Source organism: Maniola hyperantus, chromosome 2 (genome assembly GCF_902806685.2).
Source record: "Maniola hyperantus chromosome 2, iAphHyp1.2, whole genome shotgun sequence".
In the NCBI taxonomy this organism is placed as follows: domain Eukaryota; kingdom Metazoa; phylum Arthropoda; class Insecta; order Lepidoptera; family Nymphalidae; genus Maniola; species Maniola hyperantus.
This window is the reverse complement of record NC_048537.1, coordinates 3,827,886-3,848,521: the sequence shown is the minus strand read 5'-3', so window position 1 is coordinate 3,848,521 and position 20,636 is coordinate 3,827,886. Positions and strand designations below refer to the sequence as shown.

The following is a 20,636-nucleotide window of genomic DNA, read 5'->3' as shown; positions in this document are numbered from 1 at the left end:
ATTTTTAACACCAAATAGAGACATCAACTGGGGAATAAATTTGATGTTCTGACAATGTCGTTATTTATTTTTTATAGCGATAAAGTTTATTCGTTAGTTAAAGTTTATTTAGCGATTCAAAATCAGCTCTTAGTGAATTATACTAAATTATACATAAAAATTACACTATTTTCCTACAGTTATCCTTATGCCTCCACACTTTTAAAGTTGGGGGCACAAGTTTAAATTAGAATGTCTCAACTAAATAACTAAAAATAACTGATGCATTGATTACTTGCAAGTTGTAATCCGTTGAACCGGATGTATATATGACAGGTGTATTTACGATTGGAGATATTTATTCGGATAATATAATGCCTGCCTGTTAATTTTGGATTGCAGCATGTCTAATCGCCTTAATACGAAATGTTGCGCGCTAATCGGTTACGCGTAAATATCGCAACTCCGAAATAATATATTTTGAGATCTGTCGGCCTTTTGACAGGCAAGATGTAAATACTCATGCCTTTTAAAAGCTTATTGGGATAGCTTTCGCCTTAAGAAAGAGGGTAAACTGTTTTTATAAACGTATCCTCTACTTTTTAGAAATAAAACAGCTCTAGTCATTTAAGGTAAGAATATTAGAGGTAAGAACTTAGATTCAATTGGAGAAAAAAAGAAATTCTTTTCTTTATGTAATTTTTTCCAATTCTTTTCGCATGAAGCTTGATTTGAATTTACTTTTTCATGTTTTAAGCTGCGTTCACACCAATAAAATTTTCCGTGGTGGCTCATGTCTGGCCTAAAAATATTTTGTCGAAGCAAAAGCATCCACGACACAATAATTTTAGACGAATGTCACCTTTGGTTAAACTTTTGACAGGTAAAAATATTCAGTTCAGTTCAAATATTTAAGTAGTTGTTATACAAGAAAATCAAAAATCATGAAAAAACAGCCTAACCTATATAATATAACCGTACTACTAAAAACTGAACCATCATACATAATCAATTTATTAGAACACTTCAAAATACAATAAAAATTTAATCCAATCAACATTAGGTATAATACATTTAAAAGCTACTCACTATGTGAGAAAAAAAAAAAAAAATTTTTGACTTCACTTTTTTACGACATCAAAAAACGTTGCCAAATGAACAGAAGCATTCGAAAAGCGCACTGAACTTTTAAATTATCAAGATGTACTATAAATAATAAGTTGCTTAAAAACAATGGAATTTAATATTAAAGAATGCTTGGAATCCGTGTAGCGATTGATATCTTTGTCATGTTTCAGAATTTCAATGTAGAGGAAAAAATAAAATTGTACAGTCGTTATAAATGTGGATTGATTTTTACAACCTACCTTAATAATCTAGAACAATTCACGCAGAAGCTTTTAATACTAGATAATGCCCGCGACTTCGTTCTCGTAAGTGTTTAATTTTTAATGGCAGGGCATGGCAACTTTTGATTTTCCGGTACAAAAAGTCTATAATCCTTCTCCGAGATGCAAGCTATCTCTTTACCCGACAAAGTAGGCTTGAACGGCCGTGAAAAGCTAGTAGAAACAGATATGCTTTCGCATTTGTAATATTTCTATGGACTAAGTAAATATGATAAACGCACTTACTAAGTATTATGCATTAATTATCTAGAAGATTGTAACTTCAATTCAAATAATATTCTGAAGTAGTTTACGAGTTAATTCAAATTAATTTACCTCTATTTTGTTAGTGCTCGTGTGACTACCATTAATCATGAATTGTCTTTTAATTTAAAATTCTAGTTAAAAGAAATTTACATACTTGAAATATTCTATCGGGAATGAGAGCGGATTTTAGTTAAAGCATGTTTTAATGTAATTAAGGATTCCTAAGGTGATATTGTCCACACATTTTTATATGCAACCAGCGTTTACAAAACGAGCAAGCGCGAGCATCATCAATTCAACACAACACCGCCGCCTGCTTGCCCCGTTTGTGTGGTTTATTTATTACTAGAACAAATTTTAATTGGTACGGCCTTATCATTGAGATAAGCTAACAATGCAATAGAGATAATGGATCGTGAGTGAGAATTTATGTTTTAATACGAGATGCCTTTTTGTGTCTCTAAAAATTCTTCGCGAGCTGCATATAAAGTGTACCAGGAATAGGTCTTTGCAGCTAGGATGACTACGGTATTTGCTCCTTGGCTCTTATGCTTACTTTTCTTTCTTGAAATTTCCAACCTATGCAAAGTGTTTATTGAAAGGGTTAGTTTTTTACAAGAAGAAACAGAGTAAATTAAGGGACATTGAACTTGTAGTAGGCGGTAGGTAGGTACAATCTTAAAATAAAATTCATAATAATCCATATCCATTTTATATGCGTACGTGTGTCTATCTATCTGCTAGTTTATCACGACCTACCCATTTACTTAACTGATTTTGATGAAATTTGGTACAGAGACATTCAAAACATCCTAGGTATAGAATAGGCTATTTTTTATATCGGAAAATCTGAGAGAATCTAAAATTTTAGATTGGAATTTTCAGCAAAATAAAGAAGGTAGCCCACAACTAAACAGCGGAACATTAGAAAATCTTTTTTTTTTTGTAACTTCACGTACCTACCTACTATCTAAAATACACTGAATTTAATGATTACTCATAAACCAAGTACATACGTACAAGCGTATTAACACCCACTATTGTGCAAAACAGTTGTTACATGGAGTTAAATTGTCGATAAATAACTTTGATTATATCTAGAACACGTCAATTCGAATCGAACGCGACTTACTCCGACTTTAACTCAAACTGACCCGTATGTCCGTTTTATTTGTATAGTTAATAGGTATATTACACTAGTCTCTATTTGTATATAGTACGGGACAGGTTGAGATGGCAATTGGGGAGGGAACTCCCCGCACACTACACAGCCCCGCCTTACCCGGTGTGGGCGAGAGCGGGTGACATGCGGGTGTACGGAGCATGGCCACCGCCTCATACATAATGATTCGCTTAAGTAGGTACCTACTTTTTTTTTTATAGAGGTAGCGAGCAAACGAGCAGGCGGATCACCTGATGTTAAGTGATTACCGCCGCCCATGAACATTTGCATCACCAGAGGAACCGCCGATGCGTTGCCGGCCTTTTAGGAATTTGTTGGTCCGCCCCTTGAATAACCCCATGCTGTAATCTAGTGGGAACACCGCCGATGGGAGTTGGTTCCACAGTTTGCATGTGCGTGGAAAGAAGGATCTGGCACAGCGGACGGTCGAAGTGCACCAGACACCCAGGTGGTGAGGGTGAAATTCCTTACGGTGGCGCGCGGTGCGGTTGTAGAAAAATGAGGGTGGAATGAGGTCAAAAAGCTCTTCAGAGCACTCCCCATTATAAAGGCGATAGAACACGCATAGAGAGCTAACGTCTCTGCGGTGCTCCAGGCTTTCTAACGAGCCTACTATTGGCTACAATGCATTTTTGAAACAAAAATACCATAAATTCAGCCAATCACAACCATTGAGATTGCAATAACGATTGATGCAGCTTTTTTTCGGAATCGACCAGCAAGTGCTTATATGTAGTTCTACTTTGTTTGTTTACTCCAACTTGAGAGTTGTGAAACCTAATGAAGTACAGTGTGACAAAGCTCTCTTAGCACTTGAATGACAACAGGGGGGCGCTGTTGGAGAACAAAGGCTTAGAATATTCAAACAACAAAGGGGGACACTTGACGGCAACGTTAGTTCCGATTTTCACCACGCGCCAAGATAGCCTTGTCGCACTATACACAACACTGCAACAAGTAGGTAGCACAATAGTAGGTAGGTTTATTGCAAAATTTCAGTCATAAAACTCTATTCATACACTCCAATGATCAATGCAGTGACTTGAAACGCGAGGGAACATGAAATAAACACTTAGCCTATATCTGAACTCCTACGCAGACATGACACTTAAGTGTTATAAAAGATCCTTTACGTAATGTATACCTATATCAAGTGATACAATCAGTACATTATATATCAAATGGTATTATGAAATTTGTTGACTGTTCTATTTCTTTTAGATCTTTGGCGATAAAAATGGTTCAAATTATTTGTAATGTGCGCTGGCTGTGGTCTTATTAGTGGGAGGTCCCGGGTTCGATTCCTGGCAGGGGTTTGGAATTTTATAATTTCTAAATTTCTGGTCTGGTCTGGTGGGAGGCTTCGGCCGTGGCTAGTTACCACCCTACCGGCAAAGCCGTGCCACCAAGCGATTAAGCGTTCCGGTACGATGCCGTGTAGAAACCAAAGGGGTACGGGTTTAATAAAAACTGTCATACCCCTTCCAGGTTAGCCCGCTATCATCTTAGACTGCATCATCACTTACCATCAGGTGAGATTGCAATCAAGGGCTAACTTGTATCTGAATAAATAAAAAAAATGCGATTTTATTAACGGACTTCAAAAAGGAGATGGTTCCCTTTTCGGCCTGCTTTTTTAATGTATGTACACTGCTTTTTCGAGGTTTCTGGACCGATTTGCATTTATTTTTTTAATTTAAGATATTACTTACTAGCTGATTCTCGCAACTTCATTCGTGTGGATATAGGTTTTAAAAATCTCATGGGAACTCTTTAATTTTCCAGAATATAAAGTAGGTAGCATATTTCGAGGTCTTTAGTTATATCCATGCAAGAAACCACGTCGATCCCTTGCTACCTTGGACAAAGTAAAAAATCACCACATTTTCGCATCCCGAACCATATTATAAATGAAAAAGTGTGTTAGTTTGTTGGTTTGTCTTTCAATCACGTTATAACGGGGCGATTGATTCACGTATTTTGTTGTTATACTTAGTTGAAGACCTGGAGAATGACATGGGCTTCTTTTTATCCCGGGAAAACAAACAGCTCCTGCGGGACGGTATGCCATTTTTGCCACTTTGCCCTTCAATTGCGCAGCAACAGATCAACGGATCTACGTCATTTTTAGACGAAGTTAGGTAGAAAGTGACAGAGTATTTTTGTTCCAAAAAAATAAAGAGTTCCCACAAGTTTTTAAGAAGACTAAAGCCACGCAAACGAAGTCGCGGGCATCAGCTAATCCTTCGTAATATGTTTAGGGAAATATTTTCAGAATAAACTGAAGGGTTTAAAAATAACTGCCATACTCCTTCCAGGTTAGCCCGCTTCCATCTTAGACGGCATCATCACTTACTACCAGGTGAGATTGCAGTTAAGGCCTAACTTGTATCTGAATAAAAAAATATAAAAAAATAAAATCTGTCAGACTGTTTTGTAAGCAACCGAATTAGTACCTACTGTAGATATTAGTAAATATTTTGTACTAGAAAAATATCCGGTCTGCATTATTAAGGTTACCTATTTTTATTTTTATTTTATTTTTATTTATTATTTAATTAGAACGGCCATAAAGCCAATTACACTAATTAAACTACGAGTACAAACTAACATAAACATACATACAAAAATTGTTAAAATTATAAATTTTAAAAAGCAAAATTATAAATTTTCACAAAAGTGCAAAATCTGACCCATGAGGTCAGCCCATTTGTCAGCAAATATGTCACAGCGAGGGGACTATGGTATACCTATAGCCAGGTAGGTACAATTTCACACCTAGGCAGGGTGGCAGATATCTTGACCTCTGAGCCAGACGGTCTTCAACAAATTAAGTTAAATGCTGACACATAAATCATCGCTTCAATTTAAGCAAATAAAACGAACATCATCAACCTTGACCTTTTACAGCAATCTTAAAATTGACTCAATGTATAATTATAACTGTTTTTATAATCACTAGTAATAAATGTTATGAAAAACTAAAAAATATAAAAATAGATATCCACTGATAACTATTTAGTACTCGCTGCCCCGGCGAACTTCGTACCGCCTAACAGTCGATTCTTTTTCAGGATTTTTTTAAAAAAATTCTCTCCGTAAGAACCATCACCGTACTTCAAGGAATATTATGAAAAAAGAATTAGCGAAATCGGTTCAGCTGTTCTCGCGATTTGCGATCAGCAACACATTCAGCGATTCATTTTTATTACATATAGAGATTTCTCTAAGTAGCAATAATGCCGTATCAGTTGCAAAGATAAATATTAAGTAAAGACAGAAATTATTTCAATACCTTTCCAAATTTTTTGAAAATTATAATATTGAAAAAAAAATCCAAATTAACCAATTTCACGTTTCGCGTTTAATGAAATATAAAACCTTTATAAACTTAAAACGCTTATTACTCATATTGGAAAAAAACTAAAGTGAATAAAAAAATATCATCTACCTACCTAAACCAATACAATATGTAACTAGGCAAGGTGCCCAAAAAGCTGGCTGCGTTACCTTTAAAAGAGGAGAAGGTATTGTTATAAAATTAAATATAAAAAAAATTGAGAAATAAAACAAAAGATAGTACCTAAGTACAGTTTATTATAAGATCAATTGATAAGTATTACGAAATAAAGTTAACCGTTAAATATTTTTTACATCTAACTTCAAATATACCAGAATACGTAAAAAGAAAGAACTTTCAAAATCGGTCCAAGCATCTTCGAGTAATCGGGGAACATACATTAAAAAAAAGATTCCGATGAATTGAGAACCTCCTCCTTTTTTGAAGTCGGTTATAAAGAATCCATATCTGCCTGCTGAACAAGAACATAAAAGATCAGTCGTTCAACATCACTTTTGAGTTATATTGTTTTGATATTTGTATAAAAAATAGACAAAGCTATTATATCAAATCATCGACCACTTCCACCCGATAACGTCGGTTGAAGTCATCAACTTAATTACGAAATACATAGATTTAATTACTCAATTATGTTTTTGTGTGAACCGTTTTTGATTCGTTCATCTTTATTGTTATCGATGAGGTCAAAGTCTTGCTGATTGGGAACTTAAGTCGGGATACCTACCTATAGTACGCGACAGGTCGAGATGGCAATTGTGGTATGAGACAGGGGAACGCCCCGCACACCCGCACGTCACTTGCGCTCACCCGCACCTTGTTGGCGCGGAGGCTGTGCGAGTGTGCGAGACGTCTCACCCCGATTGCCATCTCGACCTGTCGCGTACTATATACATATAATATGACTGAAGCTTAGATCAAGGACTAGGCTTAAAACTTTGATGGAACTTACCTATACCTAATTCGATGGCTAGGTACTAATCAATACCTACTAAAGTTATTTAAAGTGTGTCTATCTGCTAACTTTTCACGGGCCATCCATTTAGCCGATTTTGACGAAAGCAACAGAGATAAGCTATCTCTGTACCTTTCGTATGAAAATTATTTACCTAATTCGTTTTTTTCCTATCATAAAGCACCATTATACAATGACAGCTTGGTTTCTACTACCTACTATCTAGGCTATGGGCTGATAAGTAGATAATATTATTCTAGCTTAAACTTCTACTTATGATTAATTTCTAAATCTAATATACCGTCCAATAACTTTACAGTCTTTAGTTTATTCTAATAGTTACTTACGCCGTACGTATTTATAGTTCACTATGTTATTGTGACCTACTTAAAAATAAAGTAGCACAAGCACTATTACACAAACACTAGTTCGAATGGCTTGGTTTTTTTGAGCCTCTTTTGATGTCCATGTTATCTATCCAAATTAACATGATGGCGAAGCCGATGTTGGTGAGCTTCGGCGTAAATTATGGGTATATTTCGTAAAATAAAAATAACTCATTCACATTTTCTTAACGTTATAAGTTGTAACGTTATTTGTAAAGGTTTTGTGTTGGCAACATCGCATTCTGCGCGTGCGCATATCTAATGTCATGTTATCCGTCAATTTCAACTCTGGCGTCGGTCTCGACTCTCGACAACAGTGCTATATAGTGCAGTTCGATCCATTTCAGTGCCGATTATTATTAATTATAATAAGTATTAGTATAAGTAACTACCATTTTATTCATTGATAAACCGTAAAATGGAGGGGACAATAATCGAAAACTTAAGCGGAAAAAAGCTTCCTGTGCTAGTGACATTTCTTTTATTGTGTCAAATAATATGTTTCCTGGTCGGTGGGTTGGTCGCACCCGTGCCTGCAAATGCACAAACTATCCTCGGAACTGTATGCAAAGATACGTCTGAAATGGAAAATGATACAACACAGTGGTTCTACAATCGCGGTGCCGGGAAGTGTGAGTCTGTCGACCTTGACATTGTTCATCACGATGTATCCGAACGTGATATCGTTTTTACATTTCAAATGCCGGTGCCTCGAGATTTTGAGACTTACTACTATTCCAGATGGCAACAGTACTTAATAGGTGTTTTGCAAGTGGACATTAGCTACCACTCTCAAATGGAAGTGACACCGCGCAGTACAATAATAATAGATGCGCGGTTGGCTTACCGAAACAAAGGCGATCCGGATGATGCTTGGAAATTATACGCACAATCGATAGAAAGGAGGGATTGTGATATTGATATCATATCTGAGAAATACTTGTATGACTGCTCGCCTGTGCCATTATTTGAACTCGGGTCTTTGTATCATGATTATTATTTGTTAAATTTACGATTACCTGTTAACACGCGCGACATGAATGCACAAATTGGCCACATAAAAGATACGTGGGTTACGTTAATCAACCAGAATGGAGATTTTACTAAAGTGTGGCTGTCTTTAAAAACAGCATTCTTATTTCTTCCCGTGTATCATTGCAACACTTGTTTGGTTCTGGCGTAGAGTTTATATTTTAGAAAGAAAGCCTGTTCTACTGGAAAAGATGATGTTGAGCTTAGGGATAGCATTGTGCTTTTTAAATGCACCTATAGAATATCTGACATTACAATTTGATTTGCCATTTATGCTAGTATTGGAGGACATTAGACAAGTAATATTTTATGCAATGCTGTTTTCGTTCTGGCTTGTCTTTGCTGGGGAACACATGGTCATAACTGCCCAGAGCTCTCTCAAATACTATTGGCGTCACTTGACTGCTGTAGCTATGGGTTGTATCTCACTGTTAATATTTGACATGTGCGAGAGAGGCGTTCACTTGCGTAACCCATTTTACATCTGGGTGGCAGATTTGGGCACAAAAGCTTTGATATTCATAATATTGGCTATAGTTTATTTTTTGTTCCTGTGCTACATGTTCCGGCAAGTTTTTTTGAATATATATCACAAGCATCAAAGTTTACCAAGCATGTGCTCAGTCCGCGGATTGCATGCAGGTGTTATTAATTACCGATTCATATTTATGATGTTAGCCACATTGGTATGCGCAGCCCTAACTGTGATTGGTTTTATTTTGGGGCAAATGGCTGATGGCCTGTGGAAATGGGATGTAGATAATATACAATTTAAGCATACTTCTGCATTATTCACTGGAGTATATGGAATGTGGAATATATATATCATTTCCTTATTAGTACTTTATGCACCGAGTCACAAGTGCTGGCCAGATATGACCCAGGGAAGAAGCGAGATACTCAAAAGCACGAGTGCAAATAAATTTGCAACCGTGCAAAACTCACAACTTTTCACGTCACTACAGCAAGGAAAACGCTAAATACAAGAAAAATTTGAAAAAAAAATTTTTCGGGTGCGTTCTGAATTCAAATTTAAAATTCTTAAAACAAAAATCAATTTTATATAAGTAATATTCTTAATGTATTTTTGTAATTTAACAAACTTGACTATATTATTTATTCAATAAAGAAACGGAGTAGTTAAGTATTATATTCAATTCAATGGTAGGTAATTGATATTAAATAGTTTATTTTGTCGCGAGAGTTTTTATTGAATTCCGAGCCAGTGAAGGATTCTAAAGTTTCGAATCCTGAGCGTAGCGAGAAATTCAAAGGCTCGAGCGCAAATAAATTTGCAGCCGTGCGAAACACACAACTTTTCATCTCACTACAGCGAGGAAAACGCTAGATGCTTGATACAAGAGGCGCCAGTACCGTGGAGGTTTCAATAAAAGTTTCTATATTAATAGGGCACAACCAAAAGTCGGGCAGTGAAGGAGGTTCTCATTCAAGAAGATTCTATATACGAATTAAGTATTTTTCGGGTGCGTTTAGAATTCAAATTTAAAATTCTTAGAATAAAAAAACTCATTTTCATAATTCAACGTACTTCATTATAATATTGTTTACTAAATAAAGCTGAAACGGAGTAGGTAGGTATTATGTTTAATTTAATTAAATAAAAATAAATGTTCCTACTTGTCACTTAATTCTTAGTAAAAAATAATAAATAGTAAAGACAGTAAGGACGAACCGCGTTTCTGAACGTTTCATGATCACGTGGTATTTTTAATAGAAATAAAAAAGTAAGTAGGTACGCAACCATAGACCACAGTTCGTCACGTTAGAAATTCAACTCGTACTTTGCACGCTAGCGAGCAAAATTATCACTTTCCACTCCACTCAGATTTCAAAGGGCAAAAGGATAGTTTCCGAGCGAGTGAGATGAAAAATAAAGTGTTCCAACGGGTCACTAATGATAATGACTGTAAAGACGAACCGCGTTTCTGAACATTTCACAATGTGGTATTTTTCTAAAGAGCTTCCGACACGGTCAAGCGGCTTGACGTCAAGCACGTAGATTTGTTTTGCTTGATCAAGCTGCCTGATGCGCCCGTTAAGCGGCTTGATCAAGCAAACGTCACTTTTCTCATACATGGAACACTGTCTGTCTGAACGTCGCGTCAAGCAAAAATATAAAATCGCATCAATCACGCGTCAAGCACAAAAATGCTTGACTCAAGCATCAAGCAACCTTTGTAAACGGTCAAAATGCTTGACTCAAGCAAAAACTATGTGCTTGACGTCAAGCCGCTTGACCGTCTCGGTATTTTTTAATAGAAAGGAAAAGTTTACGGCTTATGGCACTCGTTAGACCATAGTTCATCACGTTTTCGAATTTCGAATATCGAATAATAATTTCGAAATAGACTTTTCCACACAGATTTCAAACGACAAAAGTCTTTCCGAGCTAGTGAGATGATAAAATACTCGTAATTATTGATGTTGTAGGTAATTGTTTACTTTAATGGTTTTTTCTTAAATATAGGCTCAGGATTCAGGATACATAATATTATGTATTATGTATGTGAATTTTCAGTCTTGTATGAAAGCTTAGTTTCATTGAAAGCCAAAAAAAAGTAATTTTAACATTATTATTGGTAGAAGCACCTACCTAGGTATCATAAAAAAAAATTGACTAGCATGCATTTCTGTTAATATAGTTTTCATAAAACGTAAACTTATTGAAAAATCCTATTACAATGTAAAGGATTATTTAAATGATAAGAAAGCTTGGGAATGAGTTGCTTAGCTGCTTTATAGTTCTAATAAGTGTAAGTGGTTTTGTATAGTGGTGATAATAAAAAAAAATACCCGGCTGAGTTTGTTGTGGGCTCTTCTCAGACCTGGGCGCGTTTGGAACCCTCGTAGCTTTAGTTTTAAGTTCGCGTAAAAATTATCACCTCTATATATCTTACAAATCCAACAACTGACAATCAAAAAGAGTAATTTATTAACTATTTTGAATAAATTATTTGATTTCGATTTCATTTGGAATAATGCATAATATGCCAGCTAGCGCCATCTAGCAGCATAACTGCTAACTATGTATTAGAGATCCAGTGAGCATACATTCACTCTATCATTGACTCTATACATTCATGTGAAACGTTTCCACATACGGCCACTGGCAGTAAGAGGCGCTCATGAATTTTCAGACCAACTTCTTGTTATTTATGTAAAGTTGTGTCCCCCTCTCCAACATCAGTGGCTGCGAGTGGTGACGTACTAAAATTTACCAAAACTGATTTTGTGGATTTTTGGGAAACTATAATAGTTATTTATGTCTAGAAATTAGTAAAAAATAGCAAATACAAGAGGTACCTAGGTACATTTTCGCCGAATAAGTGTACTTATTACGCTATAGTTATATATTTTTTTAATTTTACGAGATTCGCTATATAAAATATTACCTATAGCTGTATTATTAAATAAAATAATGTAGGTATATACTTAACTACGGACAGTAAATTTTTTTTATACCAACTTCCATGATTTCTCAACTAGGTATTCCATAAGATCCTATCCTTCTAATTATTTTCCAAGCCTTTTCCCTGTTCATAAGAAAACATAAGCAATAAAAATACTTACGAGCTTTTAAAAAGCAAATTACTTACAAGTAGGTAGGTAGTTTTTTTTTTTTTTTTTGGAAAGCAAATTGGAATTTTGCCTTAGGAAACATGACAAAATATGCCGAACTTATCACTACAAGAGCAAATTATACACTGCCATACCTCAGAATACATAATAGTACCTACCTACCTACAGTTAAGTATATTTCTTTCATTAGGAAAATTTTCATTTGGTATGGAGGTTTAATCTGCTGACTAACAGGCAGTCGAAAAATGTATGTCACTATAGTATAGATAAGGGGCTACAGATTTAGTATCAAAAGTAAGTTCAGATAACATTCCTTAACCAGTTTAGCGGCCTGCAATTATCTACATGGTAGTCTAATCTTGCGAAAGCTTGTCCCTTTCTGTGTAGAATTTATAAGCTCTAGATTAGGTACCTACAGAAAGTGGGTTAAATGACTAAGAGCCGGTTAATAGGCTAACAATAATTTATTAATATGTAAACTAGTAGGTACTGAAAGCGAGTTATCAAAGGGAAAACTAGAGCTTAGCTTTTGTTTTTAGGAGTACTACTATTTAACTACCTAGGTCCTAGAGAAACTTTTTTTTTTTAAAGCATATATTGGCCATATTAAATGACTTATATTCCCCTTTCCTCTCCAATTAAGCGTCAGGCTTGTGCTAGGAGTAGGTACGACAATAGTGCAACGGGCGGGATTTGAACCGTCGACCTTTCGGTTTTCAGTCCACTCCTATACCGGTTGAGCTATTGAGGCTCTAAAAACTTCAAAAACAACGAACAAAACGATTGTTATAAATTATTCTTATGTTCCAACACACTTCAGTAGTAAGTGCCATAAACTTTTAATAGCACTTTATGCAATTTCTAATAATACTTCATAATGCGCGGTGCGCGTCGTTGGTGCGCAGAGTGCGGGACAGCCCCAACACCATTCTGCAGATGATTGCAGCCCGACTCGACTGTCCTTATCTTCGGCATTGCTGTGAAAGACATGTTCCAGTACCAATGCCGGAGAGAAGGTACTAGATATTTAATTTTACTTTTATTTATTAATTATTTTATGTATTGGTAATTTATTTTAATAATTTTAAAGTTGTTATTATGGGTACATGTTGACCTGAAATAAATCAAATTTATTTATTATTATTTATAATATTACATACTTATTATTAGTATGTAGGATTGTTAAGTAAATAAGTACATGTATAATGTGTTTTGTTTAATCCATACTTCCATACTAATATTATAAATGCGAAAGTGTGTCTGTCTGTCTGTCTGTCTGCTAGCCTTTTACGGCTTTCATTATAAAATAGGTAGGTAATAGCTATCACAAGTTACGAGTAGATAATATAATAATGATTTGAGGAATTCCACTTCATACAAGGAATAACTAAGTAGCTTTTTTAGTTTAATTAAACTGATTGTAATCATATAATGACTTACATAAGTAATACAAATATATAATGACTAAGGTATAATTACAACTGCAACTAAAATTAACTGAGATAAAATTTTTGTTCCATAATTTGTCTTAGCTGTGATAGCCTAGTGGCTAGGACGTCCGCCTTCTAATCGGAGGTCGGGGGTTCGATCCCGGGCATGCACCTCTAACTTTTCGGAGTTATGTGCGTTTTAATTAATTAAATATCACTTGCTTTAACGGTGAAGGAAAACATCGTGAGAAAACCTGTATGCCTGAGAGTTCTCCATAATGTTCTCAAAGGTGTGTGAAATCTACCAATCCGCACATGGCCAGCGTGGTAGACTACGGTCAAAACCCTTCTCACTCTGAGAGGAGACCCGTGCTCTGTAGTGAGCTGGTGATCATGATGAATTTGTCTTTTGAATGAGCCTAAAAAACTAAAGTCTGGTTCTGATGATGGGTCAGATTTTGGCCAGATGCATTTACACATTCTTTGGTCACATTACATCTACACGCGACGATCTCTCCATTGAACGTCTAGTAGGTACCTACTTAGTTCAAGGAAGAGTAGCGGGCGCCACTGCCAGCCGCCAAAGCACGTGGTAGATTGCCCATGAGATGGACAGACCTGCGACCAGGTAAGGCCTGCGACCAGGTAAGGCCTGCGATGGACGTCCCCTAACATGACTGCACAATGAAGGCAGCCAACAGAGAGAAATGGAGACGCTGTGAAGCGTACCACGGTACTCAAGAGACGACCATGATGCAAAAATTTCAAAGGAGATGGCCCAAAATTGCTCCAGAGTCGTTTCAAGTTTGTATAGTGAAAAATACCAAGTAACCTAACTATATAAATCTAATAAAATTCCTTTACAAATAGTATTTTGAAAGACATATGTACCTAATGATTGTACTTTGTGTTCGTTAAATTAAATTATCTGTAGCAGAATATTTCTGTTACTTACACAACCTTTTAGGTAGGCAAGTATTTTTATTGGAAAGTTAGGGCACTCAACACGCAATAACCCCACTATCTAGGGTCAAAAATACTATTTATTATTAATTTACACAGAAAAACTAACCCAAACATTGATGTGGGGCAAACAATGTATTGAGGAGTGACCATCACCTTATCACAAGACCATTTGGACATTAAAAAAAAATTACCTTCTTTCCCGCCGTTTTCTCTTCGTAGTGCTGGTCCCTTTGATGGTTCTGTACAGGGTCATCATTTTGAAAAAAATCACTAATCACTTCCACTGGCACTAATATTAATTATACACAACTATAATTTATACTAGCTTAGAGAGATAGAGGACACTATAAACATTTTTTTTTCGAAAATAAACTTTCTTTCTTTTCTTTTTTTTGACTTAAACTTTCACACTCGAAACTCGATTTTCAGGACCTGAAATAAAGAAAAATATTTGAATACAACATAGTATGTACCTAATATCATCATCGTCATCATCGTCATCATGGTCAATCCGTCGCCGGCTCACTACAGAGCAGGGGTCTCCTCTCAGAGTGTGAAGGGTTTTAGGCGTAGTCTACCACGCTGGCCAAATGTGGATTGCCCACTAGGCTATCACAGCTTTATGCAAATAATTGGGTGTAATTGGGCAGCTTTTGGGTTGATTTTTAAGGCAATAAGCGACAAATTAATAATGTTTAAAGTCCCATGATGCACTGAAATTTTGACATTTTTATTTTAATGAAATTTTATAGATTTTTTGTACTGGCAAAGGCCTATTATTTCATAGTAAAGTGCGGCAATTAAAAATTTCGTTTCCCACGCCATCGGAAAACAAAAAGATATTGAAGTTTCTATTATCCATCGACTATAATTAGTAAGTAGGCGATAGTGACCGGTTCATTGACCCACTAACCGAATGCCTAAGCCGGAAAGATTTACGATGTTTTCCGGTATGTACATATAACATAGTTCCTACATTAGATTGCTGGCCATGACAAAAATAATTTTCTGCAAATACCTACTTATAAAATTCAATCATCTTCTAAATATATAAAAGGAAAAGGTGACTGACTGACTGACTGATCTATCAACGCACAGCTCGCGAGCATAAACTAGTTGATACAATCGGTATTCTTAATTCTATCGTTACTTATTTTTAACGTCAACATACCGATACTTTAATAACGCTATAAAAAAATAACGGTGATTCGGTCCCTGATCCTAAACAATTTAGGTACTAAAAATCAGTCAGGTGCGAGACAGATTGGCACACGAAGAGTTCCGTAGGATATTATCATTATTATTGTATTCCTAAAATCGTACAAGAAATACCACTGAGTATATATTTTATTTTTTATTTTCATGGCGGATATTTTGAAATTTTATAATTTGTCGTTTTAGCGGCAACAGAAATACACGTCATTCTGTGAAAAGTTCAACTTTCTACCCAATACGGTTCAGAAGATTCAGCCCGCTGACAGACAGACAGACGGACGGACAGCGGAGGCTTAGTAATGGTGCGCTTACATGGGCAAATTTTCAAGCAATTCTAGCTCGAAAACACATATGGGTCAATCTGGGGCAATAAGTGGGGCAACCTGGAGCAATTATTTCGCATAACATTGCTAAAATTTTCAGGTATTGCTGGAGATTGCAGTAAATTGTTTCATGTGGTCGTGACGTCTTAATTGACTAAATTTGATGGAATTGCAGAATTTCAATTATCCGGGTACCTTTATAGGGCATATCCTACTGGCAGTCTTCGGGTACGGAACCATTAAAATGCTTTGCGGCTTTTGTGCTTTTTCTGGATCGTTTTGTATAGTCCAAGTTAAGGTCCAGCTTTATTCGTTCCATTAATATCTCGGAGTCTATCACTTTATTAGATAAGTACAGTACGCGGCCGAAAGTAATGTACATCGATCTTTAGAAGGAGATAGCAAACTTGTAGAGCATTGTCTCTGTCGTTGAGACTGACAAAACGTCATATAGGTATGAGTGACAGAGACCACGCTCTACAAAGCCGAAATGTCATTCTAAAGGCCGATGTACATTACTTTCGGCCGGGTACTGTACTTGATTTTCAACTCCATTAACTCTATGACCCCTAGAGAAAATATATCTACTTCGCGCTTTCATCGGCATACATTTTTTGTCGCCTCGAGCAATCATTTCTCTCTTACCTTATTGTAAGCATCAACAATATAATTGTTTTGATGATTATAATGCTTATGGAAGCGACCGTTAACGACTCGATTAAAGTAGTAAAAAACACTTTCATCCTTACCATCAGCAGCTCAATCCATCACCAGTACAGTACACGGCAGAAAGTAATGTGCATCGGCCTTTAGAATGACATTTCGGCTTTATATAGCGTTGTCTCTGTCACTCATACCTATCTATATGACGTTTTGTCGGTCTCATCGACAAAGACAGTGCTCTATATATCTGCTATCTCCTTCTAAAGATCGATGTACATTACTTTCGGCCGCGTACTGTTCACTACTGAGCACGGATCTCCTCTCAGAATGAGAAGGGTTTAGCCACCAGCACCACGCTGCATAGGCAGATTTCACACACTTTTGAGAACATTATGGAAAATTCTCAGCCATGCAAGTGTCCATACGATGTTTTGCTTCACCGTTAAAATAACTGATAATACATTTATTGTAATTGCTTAAAATGCACATAACTCCGAAAAGTTAGGCCCGGACTCCACCAGAGCGGAGACTAGAGGAGATGTGATGTTAGCATCCCCTAGGAATGAATGAACTTACCGAGTGAACAACTTTTCTTAGCAACAAGATATTGTGTCAACAGAAACCGAACAGACAAAACAAAGGTACCACTTAAAGAGAAATTCCATTGATTGTTATTTGTATTTAGCATTTTTCTCATGCAGATGCTGTTGTCGCTTTTCCATTTCCTACGTATGAGGGCATGTTCATACAGTACTAGATATCATCCTTTCTTTTGCACAATTTTTTTTTGGTACATAATCACTACCCATATTATAAATGCGAAAGTGTGTTTGTTTGTTTATTGGTTTGTTTGTTTATTGAACGCAACACCGAAACGCAATCAACGGATTGACCTGATTTTTTTACATGGATATAGTTAAAGATTTGAAGAGTGACATACTATGCTACTTTTTATCTCGGAAAATCAACGAGTTCCCGCGGTATTTTTTAAAAAATAAATCCACATGGATGAACTTGCGGACATCAGCTAGTATTGCAATAAAACACTTAAAGCTATCAAGCAGAATGTTCATGCTTAGTTGGCCAGCAATATTTAAATTTTTTTTTAAATACTTCTAGGTACGTTTTCCGACTAAGAAAATATTATCTCTTACTACACACAGTACCAGATCCGTCCGCTTTTCTCTCATAAAATATGTATGTTTGTACTGTCGTGTAACGATTAGCTATACCGAGCATCGCGATTAGAATAAATACCAGTGCGAACGTCTGTTCGTAACATGATGTCAGACAGAAAGTTCTTATTGCTAAAGAATAGGTACTCATATACAGCAAATGAAGTATGCCCATGAACAGTACTCTCACAAGAAGCATTGTACCTTAATTTTGTAATTAAGCTAAATAAAAACATAATTTCTTAATATGTTTCATGAATATTTTTTACTTTCTAGCTGAACCTAACCTCATAATATTGTAAATTTTTATGGTTAATAGTCCAGAAATGCGGAAACCGTTTTCGGTAATTTTTTCTACAAATATTCTGATGATGTCATTGAACAGATAGAATTTGATTTGATGGTGATCCAAAAATCTTGAAGACAGTTCATTTGTTCATACTTGAATGGGTATTGTCTTTTCATTTCATTTCATTTCAATAGAGATGGTACATACTTACTTCCTTTACTAAAACTGCGTGAGCGCTGATATTACTATTGGACTAAGCGCCCGAAAGGACCAGACCTTCATTATTTTATAAAAGCTGAAAGTTTCTATGCGTATTGTCCCCAACACAGAGAGGAACGTTCAGCGACTATAAAGTTTGGATCATGGTGGCTTTGGGAGATATCAGGTAACAAAGGTGTAAAAATTCTTACGTCAAAATATAAAGTCTATTTTTTTTATATTTCTTTGGATTAGTATTAGAAATCACGTCATGCGTTGCCAGTGCAGAACTCAGTGTCGTGGCAACCCCCTACCAGATACCCTTGAAGTTTAATAAATAGGCTAGTTGACACTTTTTTTAAGTAGGTCTTAAATGGTTAATATTTGTCCTATTAGATCAAAAAAATTAACACTATATTTTTTTGCGCCCTAAAAACCGTAAAACTTTAATTTAAAAATATATTTTTCTTAGACAGGTGAAAACACTGTCGGCCATGTTTGGCCGATAGATTATCTGTGCTCTGACGTCATGCATTTGTAAACAACAGCATAACCTCCCAAAGTTTAATAAACATGACTTCTATACTAGTTTACATGAAAAATATAGTAATTATCGTTATTGAATCATCCGAGAATGTAAAAAACGCATCGATAAAGACCACAGGAAAGTTGTGGACTAGAGTGCCCAGTGAAATAAATATACGTAACACGCGAAGACTTGCTTAAAGGGATCCTATATGACTAACGACTTCAACCCAAATTTATTTTTGCAAAGATCACTTTGTTGTAAGTCTTACTTAATAACTTATTCAGTTTATAAAGAGAAAACGATATTTTTTTACGTTTACTATGAGTTTTTAGAAATATATAAAAACTAGCTTATAATCGTGACTTCGTCCGCGTGGACTTCATAAATTTCAAACCCCCATTTAACTCACTCAGGGGTGGAATTTCAAAAAATCCTTTCCTAGTGGATAGCTTCTCTTTACCTACAAAGAACACACAGACCAAATTTCATGTATCTAGGACCAGTTGTTTAGATGTTTAGGCTGTGCGTTGATATATAAGTTAGTCAGGACTTTAAATTTTATATATATGGATACTACGTTAGTCCCCGCGTGACATAGGGATGACATTTCTTTGTTTACATATTTAATGACGTCACATCATGGCTGACAGCGTTTTCTGCGTTTCAAATAAAAATAAAAACTGTATTTTTTTAAATTGGATTTATATATCCATCCTGCGTTTTTAATAATTGTTATTGATATATTTCGTTGTCTTAAGCAAAATACTATAATAAATAATCATTTATTGGACGAAATTAGATATGAGTCAAGTAGCCCATTGTTAAAGTACCTACTTACCCACCTATTTAACTATAAAACAGTAAAAAAATTACTTACTTTGCAATCAGTTTATAAAATCTTTTCACACATTTTTTATACTTACTTAATTAAAAAAATATTTTGAACAATGAAAATAATATTTTTTTCCGAAACGTCTACTTTTAAAGGAGTTTAAAAGTTTTCACAAGCCTTACTTATTTATTTTTGCATCTCTATCATGATAAGTATAAGCTCAACTTACTTACTCATGCCTAATATCTTTATTAATTAGGTAGGTACTAGGTATCTATACATAAACGTCGCACCATGAAATTCGGCAGCAATTTTGGGCATTTTGCACAACAATTACCAAAGTTGCGCTTGTCTTAAACACGCAACTGGGGTGGTGAGTAACAATTTATTTCGAAATCGAAAGTCCCCGAGAGTGTTTCGGCTGACTCAGTTTATTGTTTCTTTTACTTTGGTCATGGTGTTACATATAATTTCTAGATAAGCACTTAATTGATTTATTACGTAAACTCTACGAACTAGAAGAAATCTTTCATTTTTAGGGTTCCGTACCCAAAGAGAACCAACGGGACTGCAAATTACTAAGCTTCCGTCCATCTGTCTGTCAGCGGGGCGAAATTTTCACAGAATGACGTGTGTTTATATTGCCTCTGTAACAAAAACAGAAGAACTGCCACTCAGTACACTCATTCAAATACAGAGTGAAGCAGTATTACTTATCATTAATATAGAGTATTTTATATATTATATGTATTTATATTTTTCATATATTATGTATATAATTATGTATGATAAGTATTATTATTGTATATAAGTTGATTTGGGTATTTATTATAAGATATTTATGTAGTTTATTAGATTCTAGTACCGT

At 35.5% G+C, this 20,636-nt stretch overlaps 1 protein-coding gene and 1 pseudogene across 1 annotated transcript in view; one reads left to right on the top strand and one right to left on the bottom strand.

Moving 5' to 3' along the window:
* The window catches only part of exp (expansion), a 226,619-nt gene extending 211,740 nt beyond the window's left edge, over positions 1 to 14,879 (bottom strand). The window contains exon 1 of the mRNA XM_069505431.1: positions 14,736 to 14,879. Coding sequence (XP_069361532.1) covers positions 14,736 to 14,800 — 65 coding nt within the window. The 5' untranslated portion in view covers positions 14,801 to 14,879. The remainder of the gene's footprint in view (positions 1 to 14,735) is intronic.
* Positions 7,829 to 9,744, top strand: LOC117989246 (protein wntless-like; annotated as a pseudogene).
* Positions 14,880 to 20,636: the final 5,757 nt, after the last annotated feature.